A 21,579-nucleotide genomic window follows, 5' to 3' on the forward strand; every position below is an offset into this window, starting at 1 on the left:
TAGAAATGGCTTGTAAGCAGTAATCTGGGGCAGTCATGGGGCTCAATTCATCTAATTCCTTTCTTACTGTCTATTGTCCAACATTTAAAACCCATTTTTCATATGTTTTTCTTTTTTTTTTTTTTTTCCAGTTGTTTAAGGTGGGAGAGTAAATGTCTTTCCCACCTTAATAAATGGAACAAAGTTTACTCAGTTGCTTAGGGTTTCTTCTTGGGGCTCCTCTCTTCTCCTCCATATCTAATCCACCAGCAAATTGTGTCAGTCCTACATTTCCACTGCTACTAGGTTAAGCCTCCTTCACTTTCACCTGAATTAACATGCTGAGCCTTTCCATTCTTGCTTCCTACAGTTGGTTCTCCACAGCCACATGAATAAGCTTAAAAATATGGAAACTATACTTAGATCATTCCTTCTAAAGCCCTTCCTGGTTTTCCCTGTGGTGGCTTCCAAGGTCCTTCATTATCAGGCTTGCCTCCTTTTCCAACTTCATTCCTCAATACCATACAACCATACTGGCCTCCCTCTATTCCTCCATTACACCAGGTTCTTTCTCATATCAGATTTGTGCCCACAATACATTTTCTTATGTTCTCCCCTGAACGGCTGCTCAGTTGTCTGTTCCTCTGATGACCCTAAAGTAGCTCTCTGTCTTTCCTTGTTATCAGTTACATGGCCCTATTCATTTCCTTCAGGGCACTTATCATAATCTGATCATCTTGTTTTTTTTATTTTTACTGCAGGCAAGTCCTTTATTTTTTAAAAAATTATTTGCTTTTATTTAAGGTTTGGTTGATATACAATATTATATTAATTTCAGGTGTATAATATAGTGATTCGACATTTATATACATTATAAAATGCTCACCACAGTTAAGTATAGTTACCATCTGTCACCATACAAAGTTATTACAATATTATTGACTACATTCCTCATGCTGTACTTATACCCCATTTTATTTACAATAAAATAAAAGCTTATTTGTTTTATAACTGGAAGTTTGTACCTCTTAATCCCCTTCGCCTATTTCACTCATCTTCTTATTCCCTTCCCTTCTGGCAGCCACCACTTTGTTCTCTGTATTTATAAATCTGTTTCTGTTTTGTCTTTCAGATTCCACATATAAGTGAAATCATATGGTATTTGTGTTTCTCTGTCTTATTTCACCTTGCATAACACCTTTTAGGTCTATCCATGTCACAAATGGCAGGATTTCATTCTTTTTTCTGGCTGAGTAATATTCTTGTGTGTGTGTGTGTACACAATATCTTCTTTATTCATTCATCTATCAGTGGATACTTAGGTTGCTTCCTTATCTTGGCTATTGTAAATATGCTGTAATAAACATAGGGAAGTATGTATCTTTTCAAATTAGTGTTTTTGTTTTCCTTGGGTAAATACCCAGTGGTACAATTACTAGATCATATGGTATTTGTCTTTTTAATTTTTTGAGGAACTTCCATGCTGTTTTCCAAAGTGGCTGCACCAAATTTACATTCTCAACAATAGACCAACAGTGCAAGAGGGTCCCCTTTTATCTATATTCTTGCTAACACTTGTTATTTCTTGTGTTTTTGATACGAGCCATTCTGACAGATGTCAGGTGATATCTCACTGTGGTTTTGAATTGCATTTCCCTGATGATTAGTGATGATGACCATCTTTTCATGTCTGTTAGCCATCTGTATGTCTTTTTTTGGGAAAAACATCTATTCAGATCCTCTGTCCATTTTTAAATTCCATTGTTTGTTTTTTTGGCTACGAGTTGAATGAGTTTTTAAATATATTTTGGATGTTAATCCTTACTGAATATATTATTTGCAAATATCTTCTCCCATTCTGTAGGTGTCCTTTTTGTTTTGTTGATGATTTTCTTTGTTGTGAAAGAGCTTTTTATTTTGATATAGTCCCACTTGTTTATTTTTGCTTTTGTTGCCCTTGTCTGAGGAGACAGATCCAAAAAAATACTGCTAAGACCAATGTTCAAGAGTATTACTTGTCTATATTTTCTTTTAGGAGTTTTACTGTCTCAAGTCTTACATTTAGGTCTTTGTTTTATTTTATTTATTTATTTAAATTTATTTGACACAGAGAGACACAGCGAGAGAGGGAACACAAGCAGGGGGAGTGGGAGAGGGAGAAGCAGGCTTCCCGCCAAGCAGGGACCCCGATTTGGGACTCGATCCCAGGACCCTGGGACTGTGAGCTGAGCTGAAGGCAGACGCTTAATGACTGAGCCACCCAAGTGCCCCACATTTAGGTCTTTAATCAATTTTATTTTTGTAAATAGTATAGGAAAATGGTCTGGTTTTATTCTTTTTTGTGTAGCTGCCCAGGTTTCCCAACATCATTTATTTAAGAGACTGTCTTTTCCCCATTGTGTATCCTTGCCTCCTTTGTTGTAGATTAATTGACCATATAAGTACAGTTTATTTTGGGGTTCTCTACTCTGTTCCATTGATCTGTGTGTCTATATTTGTGCCAGTTCCATACTGTTTTCATGACTATAGCTCTGTACTATAGTTTGAAATCTGTTATTGTGATACCTCCAGCTTTGTCCTTTTTCAAGATTGCTTTGGCTATTTGGGGACTTTTGGAGTTCCATACCAATTTTAGGATTATTTATTCTAGTTCTGTGAAAAATGCTTTTCGTATTTTGAGAGGGATTGCCCTGAATCTGTAGATTGCTTTGGGTAGTGTGGATGGACATTTTAACAATATTAATTCTTCCAATACATGAGAATGGTATATCTTTTTATTTGTATCATCTTTAATTTCTTTAATAATGTCTTATAGTTTTAAGAGTACAGGTCTTTTGCCTCTTTGGTTAAATTTATTCCTAGGTATTTTATTGTTCTTGATACAATTGTAAATGAGATTGTTTTTGTAATTTCTCTTATAATTCATTATTAGCGTATAGAAATGCAACAGATTTCTGGATATTAATTTTGCATCCTACAACTTTACTGAATTCATTTATTCTAATAAGTTTCTGGTGGAGTCTTTAGGGTTTCTATATATGGCATCATGTCATCTGCAAATAGTGACAGTTTTACTTCTTCCTTACCAATTGGGATGCCTTTTATTTCTTTTTCTTGTCTGATTGCTGCAGCTAGGGCTTCTAGTATTATGTTAAATAAAAGTGGTGAGAGTGGATATCCTTGTTTTGTTCCTGATCTTAGAGGAAACGCTTTCAGCTTTTTACCCTTGAGTATGATGTTAGCTGTGGGTTTTTCATATATGGCCTTTATTATGTTGAGGTATATTCCTTCTATCCCCACATTGTTGAGAGTTTTTATCATGAATAGATGCTGAATTTTATCCAATGCCTTTTCTACCATTTAGACGATCATGTGATTTTTTATCATTTTTTTGTTGATGCGATGTATCACATTGACTGATTTGTGGATATCGAACCATCCCTGCTTACTTGGAATAAATCTCACTTGATCATGGTGAATGGTCCTTTTAATGTATTGTTGAATTCAGTTTGTTGAGGATTTTTGCATCATGTTCATCAAGGATATTGGCCTGGAATTTTCTTTTGTCATAGTATTTTTCTTTTTGGTATCAGGTTAATGCTGGCCTTGTAGAATGAATTTGGAAGCATTCCTTCCTCTTCAGTTTTTTTTAAAGAGTTTGAGGATATGTATTAACTCTTATGTTTGGTAGAATTCACTTGTGAAGCCAGCTGGTCCTAGACTTTTGTTTGTTGGGAGCTTTTTGATTACTGATTAAATTTATTACTAGTAATTGGTCTGTTCAGATTATCTTTTTCTTCCCTTTTCAGTTTTGAAAGATTGTATGTTTCTAGGTATTTACCTGTTTCTTCCAGGTTGTCCAATATGTTGATGTACAATTTTTATAGTAGCCATTTGTAATGCTTTGTATTTCTGTGGTGTCAGTTGCAACTTCTCTTTCATTTCTGATTTTGAGTCCTCTTTTTTCCTTTGAGTGTCTAATGTTTTATCTTTTTAAAGAACTAGCTCTTAGTTTCATTGATCCTTTCTGTTGTTTTTTTTGGCTCTATTTTTTCAGCTCTGATCTTTATTATTTCCTTCCTTCTAATGACTTTGAGATTTATTCTTCTCTATTTTTTTTTTTTTTTTTAGGTGTAAGATTAGATTGAGATTTTTCTTGTTTCTTAAGATAGGCCTGTATTGCTATAAACTTTCCTCTTAGATGGAAGTGGGGTGTCCCCTACTATGATTGTATTACTGTTAGTTTCTCCCTTTGTATCTGTAAGTATTTGCTTTATATATTTAGGTGCTCCTATGTTGGGTGTATAGATATTTACAATTGTTATATATTCTCGTAGGATTGATCCCTTTTACATTATTTAAGGCCTTCTTTGTCTCTTGTTATAGTCTTTGTTTTAAAGTCTATTTTGTCTGATATAAGTATTACTACCCCAGCTTTTTTTTAATTCCATTTGCATGGAGTATCTTTTTCCATGTCTTCACTTTAAGTCTGTGTGTCTTGAGGTCTGAAGTGAGTCTCTTCTAGGCAACATATAGATGGGTCTTTTTTTTTTTTTTTCCTCCAGTCACCCTATGTCTTTTGACTAGAACATTTAGTCCATTTACATTTAAAGTAGTTATTGATAGGTATGTGTTTATTGCCATTTTGTTACTTGTTTTATGGTTGTTTTGTAGTTCATCTCTGTTCTTTTTTGCTCTCTTCGCTTGTGATTTGATGATTTTCTTTAGTGTTAGGCTTAGATTTCTTTCTCTTTATTTTTGTGTATTTATTATCGGTTTTTGGTTTGTGGTTGCCATGAGGTTTATGTATAACATCCTATGTATACAGGAGTCTATTTTAAGTTGATGTTTGCTTAAGTTTGAACATATTCTAAAACACATTGTAAAAATACTACATTTTTACTCCCCTTCTCCATGTTTTATGTGTTTGGTGTTATATTTTACATCTTTTTATTTTGTATATCCCTGAACTAATTATTGTAGATATAATTGATTTTGTAAGTGATTTGATCTACTACCTTTACTATATGTTTGCTTTTACTAGTGGACGTTTTTATCTTTCATAAATTCTTACTAAAGTTTTGGCCTTTTCCACTTAAAGAAGTCCTTTTAACATTTTTTTAAGACCAGTCAGTGGTGATAAACTCCTTTAACTTTTGTTTGTCTGGGAAACTATCTCTCCTTCATTTCTGAATGATGACCCTTCTGGGAGGAATATTGTTGGTTGGAGGTTTTTTCCTTTCAGCACTTTGAATATATCATGCTATCCCCTTTTGGCCTGCAAAGTTTCTGTTAAAAAAATCAGCTGATAACCTTGTGGGGTTTCTCTTGTAGGTAACTGGTTGCTTTTCTCTTGCTGCCTTTTTTTTTTTTTTTTTAAGGTTTTATATTAGTCACCCAGTGCTCATCACAAGTGGAGACTCCTTAATCCCCATCGCCTATTTAACCCATTCTCCCCCCACCCTCATTCTCTCCCCTCTGGTAACCATCAGTTTGTCCTCTATAGTTGAGAGTCTGTTTTTTGGTTTGTCTCTCTTTTTCCCCCACTGCTCATTTGTTTTGTTTCTTAAATTCCACATGAGTGAAATCATATCAAATTTGTCTTTTTCTGACTGACTTATTTCACTTGGCATTATACACTTTAGCTCCATCCATGCCATTGCAAATGGCAAGATTTCATTCTTTATTTTTTATTTTTATTTATTTATTTGAGAGAGTGAGTGAGAGAGAGAGCATGAACGGGGGTGGGGAGGGGTAGAGGGAGAAGCAGACTCCCTACTGAGCAGGGATCCTGGAATCATGACCTGAGTTGAAGGCAGATGTTTGACTGAGCCACCCAGGTGCCCCAAGATTTCATTCCTTGTTATGGCTGAATAATATTCCATTGTATATATACACCACATCTTTTTTATCCATTCATCAGTCTTGGCTCCTGTAAATAGTGCTGCTATAAACATGTGTCCCTTTGAATTAGTGTTTTGATTATTTTTTAAGATTTTATTTATTTGAGAGAGAGACAAAACATGAGCCAAGGGAGGGGTAGATGGAGAGGGAGAGGGACAAGTAGACTCCTGGCTGAGTGCAGAGCCTAACGAAGGGCTCAATCCCAGGACCCTGAGATCATGACCTGAGCTGAAGTCAGATGCTTAATGGACCACCCAGGTGCCCCAGAGTTTTGATATTCTTTGGGTAAATACCCAGTAGTGCAACTGCTGGATCATAGGGTAGTTCTATTTTTAATTTTTTGAGGAACCTTCATACTGTTTACCAGAGTGACTGTACCAGTTTGCATTCCCAACAGTGCAACAAAGGTTCCTTTTTCTCCACATCCTCACCAATACCTCTTGTTTCTTGTGTTGTTGATTTTAGCCATTCTAACAGGTGTGGGGTGATATCTCAATGTAGTTTTAATTTGTAATTGCCCTGATGATAAGTGATGATAACGATCTTTTCATGTGTCTGTTGGTCATCTGTATGTCTTCTTTGGAGAAATGTCTGTTCATATCTTCTGCCCATTTTTAATTGGATTATTTGTGTTTTGGGCATTGAGTTTTATAAGTTCTTTATATATTTTGGATACTAACCCTTAACTGGCTGTGTCATTTGCAAATATATTCTTCCATCTGTAGATTGCCTTTTAGATTTGTTGATTGTTTCCTTCACTGTGCAGAGACTTTTTATTTTTATCAAGTCCCAATAGTTTTGTTTTTGTTTCCTTTCTTCAGGAGACATATCTAGAAAGATGTTTCTATAGCTGATGTTAAAGAGGTTACTGCCTGTGTTCTTCTAGGATTTTTATGGTTTCAGATCTCACATTTAGGTCCTTAATCTATTTTGAATTTATTTCTGTGTATGGTGTGAGTAAGTGGTCCAGTTCCATTCTTTTGCATGTTGCTGTCCAGTTTTCCCAACACTGTTTGTTGAAGAGACTGTGTTTTTCCCACTGGCTATGCTTTCCTGCTTTGTCATAGATTAATTGACCATATAATTGTGGGTTTATTTCTAGGTTTTCTATTCTGTTCTGTTGATCTAGGTGTCTGTTTTTGTGGTAGTACCATATTGTGTTGATCACTGCAGCTTTGTAAAATAACTTGAAGTCCAGAATTGTGGTGCCTCCAGCTTTGCTGTTCTTTTTCAAGATTGCTTTGGCTATTCAGGGACTTATGTGATTCCATAGAAATTTTAGTATTGTTTGTTCTAGTTCTGTAAAAAAATGCTATTGGTATTTTTATAGGGATTGCATTAAATGTGTAGATTGCTTTGGGTAGTATAGATATTTTAACAGTATTTGTTCTTCCAGTCCATGAGCATGGCATGCTTTTCCATTTCGTTGTGTACAAGTCTTGTACAGAGTACAAGTCTTTCATCTCGTTGGTTATGTTTATTCTTAGGTATCTTATTATTTTGGGTGCAATTGTAAATGTGATTTTCAAAAAAAATTTCTGCCGCTTCATTATTGGCATATAGAAATGCAACAGATTTCTGTACAATGATTTTGTATCCTGTGACTCTACTGCATGCATTTATCAGTTCTAGCAGTTTTTTGATGGAGTCCTTCAAGTTTTCTATAAGTTTCATGTCATTTGCAAATAGTGAAAGTTTTACTTCTTCATTACTGATTTGGATGCCTTTTGTTTCTTTTTGTTGTCTGGCTGCTGTGGCTAGGACTTCCAGTCTATGTTGAACAAAAGTGGTGAGAGTAGACATCCCTGTCTTGTTCCTGACCTTTAGGGAAAGGCTGTCAGTTCTTCCCCATTGAGGATGATGTTGGCTGTGGGTTTTTCATATAAGGCCTTTATTATGTTGAGGTATGTTTCCTCTAGACCTACTTTGTAGAGGGTTTTTTTTTTTTATCATGAATAGGTGTTGTACTTTGTCAAATGCTTTTTCTGTGTCTACTGAAATGATCATATGGTTCTTATCCTTTCTCTTATTGATGTGACATATCACATTGATTGATTTGTGAATACTGAACTATCCTTGCAGCCCAGGAATAAATCTCACTTAATTGTGGTGGATTATTTTTTTTAATGTATTGTTGGGTTGGGTTTGCTAGCATTTTGTTGAGGATTTTTACGTCTTTGTTCATCAGAAATAGTGGCCTGTAGTTTTCTTTTTTTTGTGGTGTCTTCATCTGGGTTTGGTATCAGAGTAATGCTGGCCTTATAAAATGAACTTGGATGTTTTCCTTCCTTTTTTATTTTTGGGAATAGTTTGAGAAGAATGGGAATGAATTCTTCGTTAAATGTCTAGCCACATTCACCTGTGAAGCCATCTGGTCCTGGACTTCAGTTTGTTGGGAGTTTTTTGATTACTGATTCAATTTCTTTGCCAGTAATCAGTCTGTTCAAATTTTCTTCCTTCCTGTTTCAGTTTTGATAGGTTATATGTTTCTAGGAATTTATCCATTTCTTCTAAGTTGTCCAATTTGTTGGCATATAGTTTTCATAATATTCTCTTATAATTGTTTATATTTCTGTGGTGTTTGTTGTTATTTCTCTTCTCTCTCAGTTTTATTTATTTGGGTCCTTTCTCTTTTTTTCTTGATAAGTCTGGCTAAAGGTTTATCAATTTTATTGATTTTTTTCAAAGAACCAGCTCCTGGTTTTCTTGATCTGTTCTATTGTTGTTTTTTGTTTTTTAATTTCCCTATCATTTATTTCTGCTCTAATCTTTATTATTTCCTCCCTCCTATTGTTTTAGGCTTTGTTTATTGCTCTTGCTTCTTGAGGTAAGCCTGTATTGCTATAAACTTCCCTCTTAGAATCGCTTTTGCTGCATCCCGAAGGTTTTGAACCATTGTGTTTTCACTTTCATTTGTTTCTATGTGCTTTTTAATTTCTTCTTTTATTTCCTGGTTGACCCATTCATTTTTTAGTAGCATGTTATTTAACCTCCATGTCTTTGTGGTCTTTCCAGATTTTCTCTTGTTGACTTCTAGTTTCATAGCGTTGTGGTCAGAAAAGGCTCATGGTATAATGTTGATCATTTTGAATTTTTGAGTTTTGTTGTGTGGCCTAATATGTGATCTGTTCTGGAGAATGTTCCATGTGCACTTGAAAAGAATGTGTATTCTGCTGTTTTAGGATGGGATGTTCTGAATGTATCTGTGAAATCCATCTGGTCCAGGTTGTCATTCAAAGCCACTGTTTCCTTGTTGATTTTCTGTTTAGATGATCTGTCCATTGATGTAAGTGGGGTGTTAAAGTCCCCTACTATTATTGATTAGTTCCTTTGAGTTTGTTATTAACTATTTTATGTATTTGGGTACTCCCATGTGGGATGCATAAATATTTACAATTGTTACCATCTTCTTGTTGAATTGTCCTGTTTATTCTTATAGTGCCCTTCTTTGTTTCTTGTTAAAGTCTTTGTTTTAAAGTCTATTTTGTCCGATATAGTATAGTATCTTTTGATGTCCATTTGCATGATAGATGTTTCTCCATCCCCTCGCTTTCAATCTGCAGGTGTCTTTAGGTCTAAAATGAGTTTCTTGGGGCACCTGGGTGGCTCAGTTGTTAAGCATCTGCCTTCAGCTCAGGTCATGATCCCAGGGTTCTGGGATCAAACCCCGCATCAGGCTCCCTGCTCGGCGGGGGGCCTGCTTCTCCCTCTCCCCCTGCTTGTGTTCCTGCTCTCGCTCTCTCTCTCTGTCAAATAAAATCTTTAAAAAATAAAATGAGTCTCTTGTAGGCAGCATATAGATGGGTCTTGTTTTGTAATCCATTCTGTCACCCTGTGTCTTGATTGCAGTGTTGAGTCCATTTCCATTCAAAGTAATTATTATTTATTTTTTATTTATTTTTAAAGATTTATTTATTTGACAGAAAGAGATACAGTGAGAGAGGGATGTTGATGGTCGTTTAAGTCTGAACCTATTCTTTACTCCTTGCCTTCCTATGTTTTAGGTATATGGTGTCATATTTTACATCCTTTTATTTTGTGAGTTCCTTGTCTGATTTTTTATTGAAATGTTCATTTTTACCACTTTTGTGAGTCCTACGTCACACTCTCATTTCTGGTCTTTCCTTTTCACTCAAAGAATCCCTTTTAATATTTGTTGCAGAGCTGGTTTACTGGTCATGAACACCTTTAATTTTTGTTGTCTGGGAAACTCTCTCTCTCCTTCTATTCTGAATGATAGCCTTGCTGGATAGAGTATTCTTGGCTGCCAGTTTTTCCCATTTAGCACTTTGAATATATCCTGCCACTCCTTTCTGGCTTGGAAAGTGTCTGCTGAAAAATCTACTGATAGCCTTATGGGTTTCCCTTGTAAGTTACCGACTTCTTTTGTCTTGCTGCTTTTAACATTTTTTATTACTGTATTTTGTTATTTTAATTACATTATGTCTTGGTGTGGATCTGCTTTTATTGATTTTGTTGGGGGCTCTCTGTGCCTTCTGGATCTAGCTGTTTCCTTCCCAGATTAGGGAAGTTTTCAGCTATTCTTCAAATAAATTCTTTACCCCCTTTTTTCTCTCGCTTCTTCTTCTGGGATTCCTATAATACAAATGTTATGTTTGATGGAGTCACTGAGTTCTCTAAGTTACTCTCATTTTGCATGATTCTTTTTCTCTCCTTGTTCAGCTTGATTACTTTCCATTACTCTGTCTTCTAGGTCACTGATTTGTTCCTCTGTTTCTTCCATCTTGCTGTTCATCCCATCAAGCATTTTCTCACTTTGTTTATTGAGCCCTTTATCTCTGCTATATCATTCCTTATCTCTGTGTTAATAGTCTCACTGATGTCCTCCACTCTTTTCTCAAGCCCAGCAAGTATCTTTATGATCATTGCTTTAAATTCTCCATCAGGCATGTTACTTGTGTGTGTTTTGCTTATATCTCAGGCCACATCCTTGTCCTGTTCTTTCATTTGGGATGAATTCTTCTGTCTTATTTTATCTGACTTCGTGCCTGTTTCTCTGTGTTAGGAATGCCAGATACATCTCCTGTTCTTGAGGGTAATGGCTTTATGAATAAGAGGTCCTGCAGTGTATTGTACCCTGCTCCCCTGGGCCTGGCGCTTCTGAGAGTGTCTCTAATGTGTGCTGTGTATGCTCTGCTGTTGTGTCTTGGCCACTTAATCCTTTAGACCAGTCATCTGCAGAGGCTCTCTTAAGCTGTTGTGGGCAGTGTTGGTCCCTGGCCTGAATGTGGTGAGTTTTAACTAGCTATGCTCTGGTCTGCTTGTGAAATGAGACGTGTTGCCACTGAGGCTCTGCAGAACTCCCACGTGGGGAGACATGGTGTGGGCAGGGGTTTGGGCCAGTGTTCTGAGGGAAGGGGGCCTGCTGTGCTGTGACTGAGGGAAGCTGATTGGTAGGGATGGTTCCGCCGAAGTGTGGGGGAGGGGCAGGGCTTGGTCTAGGCAGTTAGGTAGTGAATGTTGGCAGTGTTGGGTCTTGCAGGTGGCCCTATGCTTATGCTGAGGTGTGGGGAGAGAAATGGCACCTGCCAGTTCCTTTGCTCCCAGAGGGGTCTCTCCATGAATGCTGCCTCTCTGGGACACACTCCAGGATGAGCAAATAACCTCCCCACTGTGTGCCCCAGGTGCTCTTCAGATTGCTGTGTCCACATTGCACATCCACTGGCTGTTTGCCCTGGCTTTTCTCCAGGAGCAGCCCAATGTCCTCTGAGCTCTCCCAGGGTCAAGCACGCAACCTTTAAAACTCCAGGCTTTAGGCCCCACTGGTTGTTAAGAACTCACAAAATTGGGGCCCTCTCTTTCCAAGGTAATTGCGATGGGAATTCTTACTCCCTATGCACTCCCCTGTGGGCTAGTTTGTCTCTTGCCCTTCTCTGTGACCGCAGCAGCCACAATTGGTTTCTCTCCCAAGCTACCTCTCCACTTTCTACCTTCTTCGATGTGGCCTCTTCTCTACCTTTAGTTGTGGTTTGTTATGCCAGTCTTCAGATTGATTTCTGGGGTATTTAGGATGATATGATAATTATCTAGTTGTATTCATGGGATGAGGTGACCTTAGGGTCCTCCTACTCCACCGTCTTCTCCTCCTTCTTGCTGCTTTTAATATTTCTCTCTCTTTAATTTTTGACATTTTAATTATTATTTGTCTTGGTGGGGATCTCTTTATGTTCAGCAGTTTGGGACTGTCTATGCTTCCTGGGCCTGGAGTCTGTTTCCTTCCTGAGGTTAGGGAAGTTTTCAGGTATTATTTCTTTAAGTTTCTGCTCCTTTCTCTCTCTTCTTCTGGGACTCCTATAACGTGAGGTCCCTTTAAGAGCAGAGTTTCTGTTTCCTTTTTTTTAAAAGATTTTATTTATTTGACAGAGAGAGAGACAGCCAGAGAGGAAACACAAGCAGGGGGAGTGGGAGAGGGACGAGCAGGGAGCCTGATGCTGGGCTCGATCCCAGGACACTGGGATCACGACCTGAGCCGAAGGCAGACGCTTAACGACTGAGCCACCCAGGCACCCCAGAGTTTTTATTTCCTATAGCCCTCTGGCTTTCCCCTAGTTAATCCCTGCTGATTTTCAAAGTTCCTAGAGTTTCAAAGAAAGATGTTATGGGGCAGGGTGGGTGGTGGCTCATCTTCCTAGAACAGATCCCCAGGGCTGGGGCAGGAGTAGCTGATGTGGGGTTTGAACCCCTCCCTCCCCAAGGAAGACATCTGTGCATGTACTCTCTCTCCCACCTGTGGGTTCACCCTGCCAAGGGTTTGGCTTCTTACTTGCCCCTCCTACCCTTCTCAATGTGGCTTTTTCTCTATACCTTTAGTAGTGGAAGAGATTTTTGCTAGTTGTCAGGTCATTCTCAAAGTGAGTTGCTCTATATGTAGTTGCAGCCTTGGTGTGTACATGGAAGGGATGAGCTTCCTACTTGGCACTTCCACTCTTATATTTTGTCTACTTGCTTCTGCACTAGAATGTGAGCCCCTTAAGGCAGGGACTTTTTGTCCACTTTAGATCCCCAGAATGCAAAACAGTACCTGATCCCATACTAGGTCCTCAATATAAATGTGTAGAATGAATGAGCAGACCTCAAGTAACTTAACATTCATGCAACTTTTTAATTCTGTTAGGATGGAAGAGTTGTAACTTCATGGTTGTCCTACCCTCAGTGCTTCATTTATCTCTATAATTTCTAGGAACTTGGATTTTTGTTTTTTTTAAAGGTTTTACTTATTTTGGAGCTAGTGTGTGAGTAGGGGGAGGAGCAGAGGGAGGAGCAGAGGGAGAGGGACAAGCAGATTCCGTGCTGAGAGCAGAGCCTGATGTAGGGCCCGATCCCATGACCCTGAGATCACCAGCTGAAATCAAGAGTCGGATGCTCAACTGACTGAGCCATCCAGGCGCCCGAGAACTTGGGCTTTTGTTTTGATCCCCAAAAAAGAGCGAGATATATTTTGGTAATATTTAGCTGTTACTGAGAAACTAAACCAAGATGTAAAAACAGGGCTAAGATTAGGCCATTTATACATTTAATTGGAATAGTACTAACCATAGAAGGTTAAGAGAAATACCTGTTCACTTAATAATTTGTATCAGGAAAAATTATCCCTCTTAAAATTGCTATGGAGGTACAACCTGAAATTTCCTAAATATGTACATTATAGCTAGTGTATAATATAAGCCAAATACTTTGTATAGTTGAATAACTAAATACTTGCCTAACTGGCATATGGTTTCTTGACTTTCAGAGACATGTAGAAAAATTCTAAATACCACAATGCCTCACAGTATAAGCTTATGGGTCTTTTTATTTTTGGTTCATTGTATTTACAAGTACGTGGACTTCTGCACTGTAAAATAACACTCTTCCAAATTAATTACATCCACTTTTGAAATGTTTTAGATTTACACACTCATAGTGGGCCAAACGGGTTTGACTTCCAATATGGCAGTGATTTGGGATTATGGAGAGATTCATTAAAGTGAATCTCATGTATGCATGTATTGACTAGTTTAATCATTTAAAGTAATCCTTTGCTTCTTGCAGTTACTGGTGCCCATCTTGAATAATGAAGTTTGAATTTCACAAATGTCCAATAATTCCATTACCTTTCCTGCAGCATGCCTGAGCATATAAGCTATAATAAGGTATTACTCAAGGTAATAAATGATTGTTGCTTATTAAGGACAAAATAAGCCTCTTGATTTGTGTATTTGCTAATAATAGTTCTGCTTGGCTTTAATGTGAACACTGTGAAACAGACAAATTCCCAAAGGATTCTCTGTCAAAATTATAGGTTTAGGCTAAGCTAAAGCACTTGGCTATGTTTTCATATTTTTAATGTATATGAGAAAGATTCAGAGTTCTCTAGTTCAGAGTTCTCTCTTTAGAATCACGCTCTTCCCAAAAGTCTCTCTTGCATAGCAACAATGAAAACAGATCCAAGTTAGTGACTCTCTTAAACTAATTCAGTTAACTAAAGCAAAGATTACAGATTTCATGTTAATAATTATGGCATGCTTTGAACAAGTCATTGTATTGTATTTAAGAGCATGACCAGTAAAGAGCTGCCTAAATACGTAAATCTGTTATGTTTAACAAACACAGATAGTTCTTAGGCATTGGAGCATACCATGATGATGTAAAAAGGTGCTCTGATGTGTTCTTCATACCAGACCGAAACGGCACATTTTGTGCAAATGTCCGTGTTTATACCAGTGTTCTGGAGGGGCAACCTATGGACTAAGCTTCAGCTTAAATACTCATTAGACTGTTACACAGTTTAACTAATTTGAATGTTCCTTGCTTTTTTAAAACCATATTCTCTTTGAATGTTGGACATACTAACCACGGAATTCTTCATTTGTGCATGTGTTTAAAAGCATTTGGCTTTTTCTACATGGGAGTATCTATTGAAAGGAAGAACCCAAGATATTTTCATGTAGAAATAAAAAGCCAAATGCTTTTGTGTCTGAGACTTCTGAAATAGTTGACCCTGTTCAACAGCTACTTGGTCTATAAAATTTGATGTAACTATGATCTCAGTCTCTCATCTGTAGCAAGACAATGCAGTAGCATCTCAGAACTCCGTGAGAAGATACGTCCACCCAAACTATTTGCTGCCACTTTCTACAGCCTTTGCCATGACATGCATCTCCACTGTGGGACTTGGGGTTTATGCGTTTAATTTTTAGTGTAAGTTAATGCAATGGCAGGAACTTTTTTTTTTACCCGCAAGAGTAAAATAACCATGGTCGTGAAATAGGTTTTGGGCATTAATCATATCAAAAAATAAATGAAACCCAAGTAAGTCAAAACACTTCATTCTGAAAGTAAGTGTAACCTATAGTAAATGAAATGATTTACTGCTGAAATGCCACAGTCTGATGAGTTTTGTGACCTTACAGTAAACTGGACTTACACCACTCTATCCATTAGAACTTCCACTGAACTTCCGAGAAGACAAGTCCTCTTCTCTCCAACAGTGTAGGAAAAGATTTTGGGGAGTAGCAAGTTATTTTTGCAAAGCTATTTTCTTTATAATGAACAGGCATAACGATAAGCCAATTTCAAGGTTTACATACAGATAGAAGGAAGCTATACAGGTAAAGTCATCATTATAAGTCGTCCTGATTGTAGGATTTTGAATGTTTGTGACTTGGAGCAACCACACCTATCTGAGGACTCGGACTGTGATGGGAATTTGCTCTATAAGAGAAAGCAACATTAAATAAACCTGACAATAAAAGAAATGCAGGCCATGAACAGTTTTTTTTTTTTTAATATCTATATAAAAAATAACGAGCGATTTACAGATCTCTTTCTCTAATCAGAACCTCAAGTGTATATATAAAGGTACTGTACAATATATAAACATTTACAACCAGTACATCCATATTTTGCTTAGCATTCCAAGGCCACATTGCTAAGTCAGTATATAATCAGTACAGTGACAGGTTACTTAGAGAAGAGCCACATCAGACTGACAACATATGACATCGAAGTTATGTCACAGTTAACAATAAAAATAGGATTTTTTTATCACTAATTGTGGACTATAGGGAAAATAAATCATTTCTGTGGTGCTAAATTCTCAGCATGGATCAAGCCTCCTAATTTTTCTCTATTCAAGTAGTTACAATAGGTGGGTAATATAGTTCCGGATGGAAGGGGAGTTCAGAAATCTCACTCTGGGAAGCATGTCTCAGCTAGAAGGGCGGCTTCGGTTGGTACGTTAAAGACTTTCACAGTCGGACTCTGAGAGGACAGGGCCTGGACGTACCAGGTTTCACAAGAACAAGATGAACCCAGGTGACAGAACAGGTGTGTTCAAATACTCCATAAAATGGTTTTGTTCTGAGATTGTTCCTTTATTCATAGCTGCTACCGAATGCTGCTACAGGGGCCTGAAAATCCTGGATCTCTTTTATGGAGCTAAAAACGGTCTCTACCTCCCAGCAAACATCTTTACTGAGACTTTTTAAAAGGACTCCGAAAATGTGTACAACAAGCTAAGCAGATGTCTAGTCTCCCTTTCTTGTTTTTTAAATAAGTTAACGTAGCTAGAAATTAAAATGAAATCAGATGTAGCAAGGGCTGTCTACCACCACGCCACGTCGGTCCTCTTGCTGAACAGGTCTGAATGCAAGTTCTGCCTCGAAACACCTGAGCTCGGACAGCTACTGCCGGAGGCGTGGTCCTCTATCTGGGAAGGTGCTCTGCAATCAAGGCCCTCACGATCTGTACGATGTTTTGACTCTTCCCATACGCACTATGTAGTAACGACTAACGAGTGAGTAGTAGGAGGTCCAACCCAAATATCCAGACATAGAAACCTGGTAGTTTTTCTCTGAACAGCAGTAAGCAATATTTCCACATGCTTCTTTCTGGTTTCCTAACAAAATAAACTGAAGGAAAAGGCCAACCTGAGATGCTAAGACCACATCAGGGTTGGAAAATAACAGCAGGAGGGGGAACTCTTCATTGCCTAGAGCACTAGCTCATTTTAAACATCCAATTGTAAGTAATATCTGTAAGTTACTTGAAATACCTGATCCAGCCGAATTAAAAACCCTAAGAGAGTGTCGTTATCTGGCTCCATTTTGTTTTTCTTTTCAGTAGTGATGTTCTGGAGTTTCATTTTTAAACTGGGCCTGCGCCATCACCTGTAGCTGTTGGAAGAGGTGACTGCCATCTTTAATGATGAGCGAACAACCCCTTCTTCTGCAAGGACTTGAATGTGTCTCTCTGTAAACATGCAGCATGCTATCGAGGATACCAACTTCCAAGCCAAACCGAGTTTTCTCATTCCTGTGGGAACAGCTGAGTGAAATGGATAAGACAGACATGATACAGTAGATAACTTGGCACAGGTATCAAGGGAGTTGTGACCAGGCCGTGCACGTGGGCACGCGTCACTTGGGACCCCCGCGGAGGCGGGAGGGCGGCCCCGGGGGACGGCTGGTTCGCAGTGGTCCTGCAGGCGCTTCATGCAGCCTGGCTACCCGGATGCTCAAATCAAAACGTGTCGTGGTCCAGAATCTCAGAAAAAAGGACTTTGTGGGGTTTTGTTTTGGAAAGATGCCACTTTTTAGTAAGAAAAGATTACAGCTTGTTTTTCTTTGTTTTATACCGAAGGTCACAGCCGTTTCTCGGCCACACCACTAGGGCCTGCCGCTTTGTTTGCACTTGGCACCTTCCAGGGCCCTGGAGTTATGGGTGTTTTCTTAACGGGAGAAGCACTCTCAGGTTGGAAGCCTCCGCTCTCTCTGGTTCTGTCGGCTGCCTCCTGTTCTTTTCCTCGGGGAGCTTGGGTTTTGTTTAAAACCATCCTTTCTTCAGGGTCCTGCTTCAGCTTCTTGTCTGATAGTCTGGCATTGTCTCCTGGCTTCTCTTTGCTGGCGCTTGTCTCTCCCAAGGCCGCCTTCTTTCCTTTCTCCCTGTCAGGTAATACTCTACTAGCAGCAGCACTACTAGTCTTTTTGGGTGGAAGAGACTTTTCAGCCATCCTCTTGCTTTGTTTCTCTGGAGACCGTGTTCTGTTTTTTCCAGCCTGGCTCTGCTTTGTGTCCTTCTGGACGACACCCGATTCTTCTCTGCCCTCAGAGATCTGCTCGGCCCCATCCCTCGCACGGCCCCCGCCCCTCTGGCTCTCCGACTCTGACGATCGGCCTTTGCTTCCCTCAGTCTTCTGCTGCTTCTTTGGGCTTGAAGACCGTCCTCTGCTTCGTTCGCAGCCATCTTGTCCGGAACCTGCCCTGGTGCCCATCTGCCCTTTACTGTCCCCTCTCCTGGGGCTGAGTGATCGCTCTCTGGGTCTTCTTTTGGGGTCAGTTGGTAGAGGACTGGGAAGCCTGTCTGAACGTCCTTCTGCATGTCGGCTGGCGGGCTTTCTGGGACTAGCAGATCTGCCTCTTTGTGTAACACCGTTTTCTACTCTGAAGAGATTTTTCCTGTCACTCTGACCATGACTGCTGGGTGGATCCCTTTTATTCACATTTTTCTGGAGAAAAGAGGGCTGCTTTTTATCAGATGGATTTTCATTTAAAGTGCTTTTCTTTTCAGGCACACCATCCTTTAATTCCTCGGTCTTTTCACATGTCTGACCTCTCATTAAAGATCCTTCAATTACTGGCACGGGAGACTCCTCAAATACGGAAGCAGGATGGGAAGATGGGGGAAAGGGGGGCTGCTCATCATAAATCACATTTGAAGATGAAGGATTATTAACATCCCAATCACCTACAAAAAGGGATTTGAGTGGAACATCATTAAATTTTAGAATTACAAAGAGGAACAGTAAGTTTTGAACTCTGACAGCCATTTGGATTGGACTAACTGCTTAAATAGCCTGAGTATATATGCTGAGCTCTCTCGAGAAAGGCAGGTCATATAGACAGCAGTACTTGTACACGAGGTGGTTGTACTTGTAGGTTGTTTGTTTAAATATACACAAAATAACAGTCATTCTTCCAATAATTTATGTATAATTAGTGATATGAAGAATTTGTACATCATATAAGTAGTAAAGCCCAATGAAAAACTTAGAAGAAATAAATAATAAAATCGGACCAAATTACTTGGTCCAGGAAGCTTACTAATCTGGCTGTTATCAAAGGATATAGCTTACAGCTATGCAAAATCAGTAACAAAGGAGACCCAACTGTGGTAGCCAGAACGAGGTTCGTGGGCATTTGTAAATAATTTTCTTGGATTAAGCTGTCAAATTTAATGTCAAAAGGGAACTGAAAAGTGCAGAAGATAGAAAGGGATGTATTTAATAGCATCATTTTTAATTAAACAGAAAAAAAAAGAAGGAAGTGATTTACAAGACATGCAAATTTACCAAGTCTTTTTAAGGAAAGACCAAGAAAAGCCCTGAAAGCCTTAATGTTGCTCAGGTTTCACGTAGGAGCACAGACCGGAAGGAGCCAAACCTGAAGAAGGAAGAGAAAAAGCCTAGGACTATGTAAAAAAAAAAAAAAAAAAAAAAAAAATCACAGCGCAGTTAGCAAAGATGTCACTGGGAACGTATGGTTTACAAGCAGATGGTGGAAGATCACACAGAGAATTATAGGCTGGAAGGGGACTGCAGGAGGTCACGTCTATACTTGTCCCTCAAAATCTCTCCAGGTGGGGAGAGGGGGAGGAAACTGGAAGGGACACGTCCTAGTGGCGTGATACTCTCTTTCTAGGCTAGTGCACTTGATTAAACAATGAGTTTCAAAACCGTATTTCAAAACCATACAGTGAAACCCAGGAAGCTGAGGATCAGTACAGGAGTCCAGACATGGTCCCACGTCCAACTCCCTGAGCCCAGGTAGGGCCACAGTAACTTGTTTTCGACAAGTGACCAGAAAAACCTAAAGGTCTTAGCATTTGGAGAGATTTCAAATATTTTTCATGCCATTTAAAGCACTTGCTTCCGATATCCTTGTTTTTTTACAGGCACGTTTCTCTACAGAAGCAACTATATGTTTTCTGTGGAACCTGCTTCACATGTTCCATCCCAACAAAAATCATGGCGAAGTCGCTTATTTTGTAGTATTATAATTAACCTATGCTGTGTAATTAGTTGCAGGTGGTTCTGCTGTTCACCTTTGAACTAGCCAGTCAACTGTCTCTCCCCTTCCTTTCCTGCCGCTGTCCCCTCCCTAACACAGCAGGCACGTTTCAGCTCCAGGTGATCGATGTGACTTACCGTGGTCAGGTATCAAGCCAGTTCCTGGCCTCAAAAGCAGGAGAACTTTATTTCCACCGGCCTGGATGAGCTCAATTGCTCGAGTATGTGTGATGCCTTGTGTAGGCTCCCCATTGATTTCGACAATCTGGTCACCCACCTAGAGAGGGAACATTCACAGGAACAACATGAAACGATGCATCCTTCTTCACTTCTGCTCTGTCCGCTCTAGAGCCCCCCAGGCTTGCTACGTGACTCACTCTCATTTGTCAGATGATGTGTAACTTGTACACAGTGCTATCGTGCTAAGGCTGGTGACGAGTGGCCAGAGGACAGCCACAGGAACAGACAGTGGCCAGCTTTATTTACTCCGTGGAAATCCTACAGGGGAAAGTTTTATAGGACTAGTAAATGGGATCCCGGCACCTTGAAATCATGAATCAGATTCTGAGTTTCCCACCAAAGGATAAGTGACACAGGAGGTGAGGTCTCTACGATCCACCTGATACTACAGGGCTGTCACTGAATGATCCACCTGTAAGGGTACTTTGCAACTTGAGCTGAATCTTGAATTTATTTTCTGAATTCTGGGCAGATGGCTCCTCATCTATGAAGCCTTTCTGGGCCTCCGAGGAGAACGGCCCACTCCTTCGTGTTGGCCACACATCCTGTACATATAGGAGGCATTTGATAACTGGAATATTCAGAGATGAAAACTCTGAAAAACTGCAGCCTGGAGAATATATTAATACGAATACTTATTTAAAACCAATAACTGGCTTACGCTCATGACTTTAAAATTATTTCCCTAAAAAACATAAAACTAGGGATCAGAAAAAGATGCCTCAGTATCACTGCTGTTTACTGGAAATGCTGTTTAGTTAGTTAAAAAAAAAAGAAGGGATAATACAGATGAGTCAAGTATAACTTCTGCAAAGGACCGGATTAAAGATAACGATGATAGTGGTTTTAAAACAGGTGACAAACACGCGAAGGGTACTGGCTTCAAAAGAGAAAAACTGAACAATGGAAAACTACTGAAATTCCAAGAAGCTCAGATATTTATAAGAGCTTACTAAAACGATCCAGAAATAACACAAGATGACCCAATAATTATTTAACAGAGGCTGGGGGGAAGTCTGTATCCACAGAGAGCGCAAAGCACAGTGGCCAGGAAGCTGGGCTTTGGCGTCCTAACGTCTGTGGTTCACTCCTGGCTCTTCCTTCTGCTGGCTGGTCGGTCTCAGGTTCCTCCCTGTTAAATGGGGATAATGTCTTGGGGCACTGGGGAGGATTTAATGAGAGAAAACCCGATTACACAACAAACCGAGACAAATGTTACTTTTCAAGTTCTCTATCTCCCCGTCTTGCCCAAAAAGACTTCAAGTGCATCCGGATGAAGATTTACCTGAGGCTGGAGCCCACTCCCTACACTGCAAAAAATGTCAAGTCAACTATGAGAAAGAGAAGAGATTGTTTTGCTGCATCTTTATGAAAAAAAAAAAAAAAAA

At 39.1% G+C, this 21,579-nt stretch overlaps 2 protein-coding genes across 3 annotated transcripts in view; one reads left to right on the forward strand and one right to left on the reverse strand.

Moving 5' to 3' along the window:
- Positions 1-18,626, forward strand: part of PHTF1 (putative homeodomain transcription factor 1) — a 66,614-nt gene extending 47,988 nt beyond the window's left edge. Inside the window, exons 19-22 of one of the 2 annotated variants that reach the window (XR_004676486.1) lie at positions 13,936-14,048; positions 16,270-17,261; positions 17,527-17,637; positions 18,454-18,626. The gene's annotated coding sequence lies outside the window, so the exon portion shown is untranslated. Of the gene's footprint in view, positions 1-13,935; positions 14,049-16,269; positions 17,262-17,526; positions 17,638-18,453 lie in introns of those variants that run through there. The other variant, XR_004676485.1, reaches the window with a different exon arrangement.
- MAGI3 (membrane associated guanylate kinase, WW and PDZ domain containing 3) overlaps positions 15,419-21,579 on the reverse strand; it is a 115,149-nt gene continuing 108,988 nt past the window's right edge. The window contains exons 21-22 of the mRNA XM_034990279.1: positions 20,090-20,228; positions 15,419-18,630 (exon numbers count right to left, since the gene is read on the reverse strand). Coding sequence (XP_034846170.1) covers positions 17,528-18,630; positions 20,090-20,228 — 1,242 coding nt within the window. The 3' untranslated portion in view covers positions 15,419-17,527. The remainder of the gene's footprint in view (positions 18,631-20,089; positions 20,229-21,579) is intronic.

The sequence above is a fragment of the Mirounga leonina genome, unplaced genomic scaffold, assembly GCF_011800145.1.
Source record: "Mirounga leonina isolate KUSES-001 unplaced genomic scaffold, KU_Mleo_1.0 Mir_507, whole genome shotgun sequence".
NCBI lineage: Eukaryota > Metazoa > Chordata > Mammalia > Carnivora > Phocidae > Mirounga > Mirounga leonina.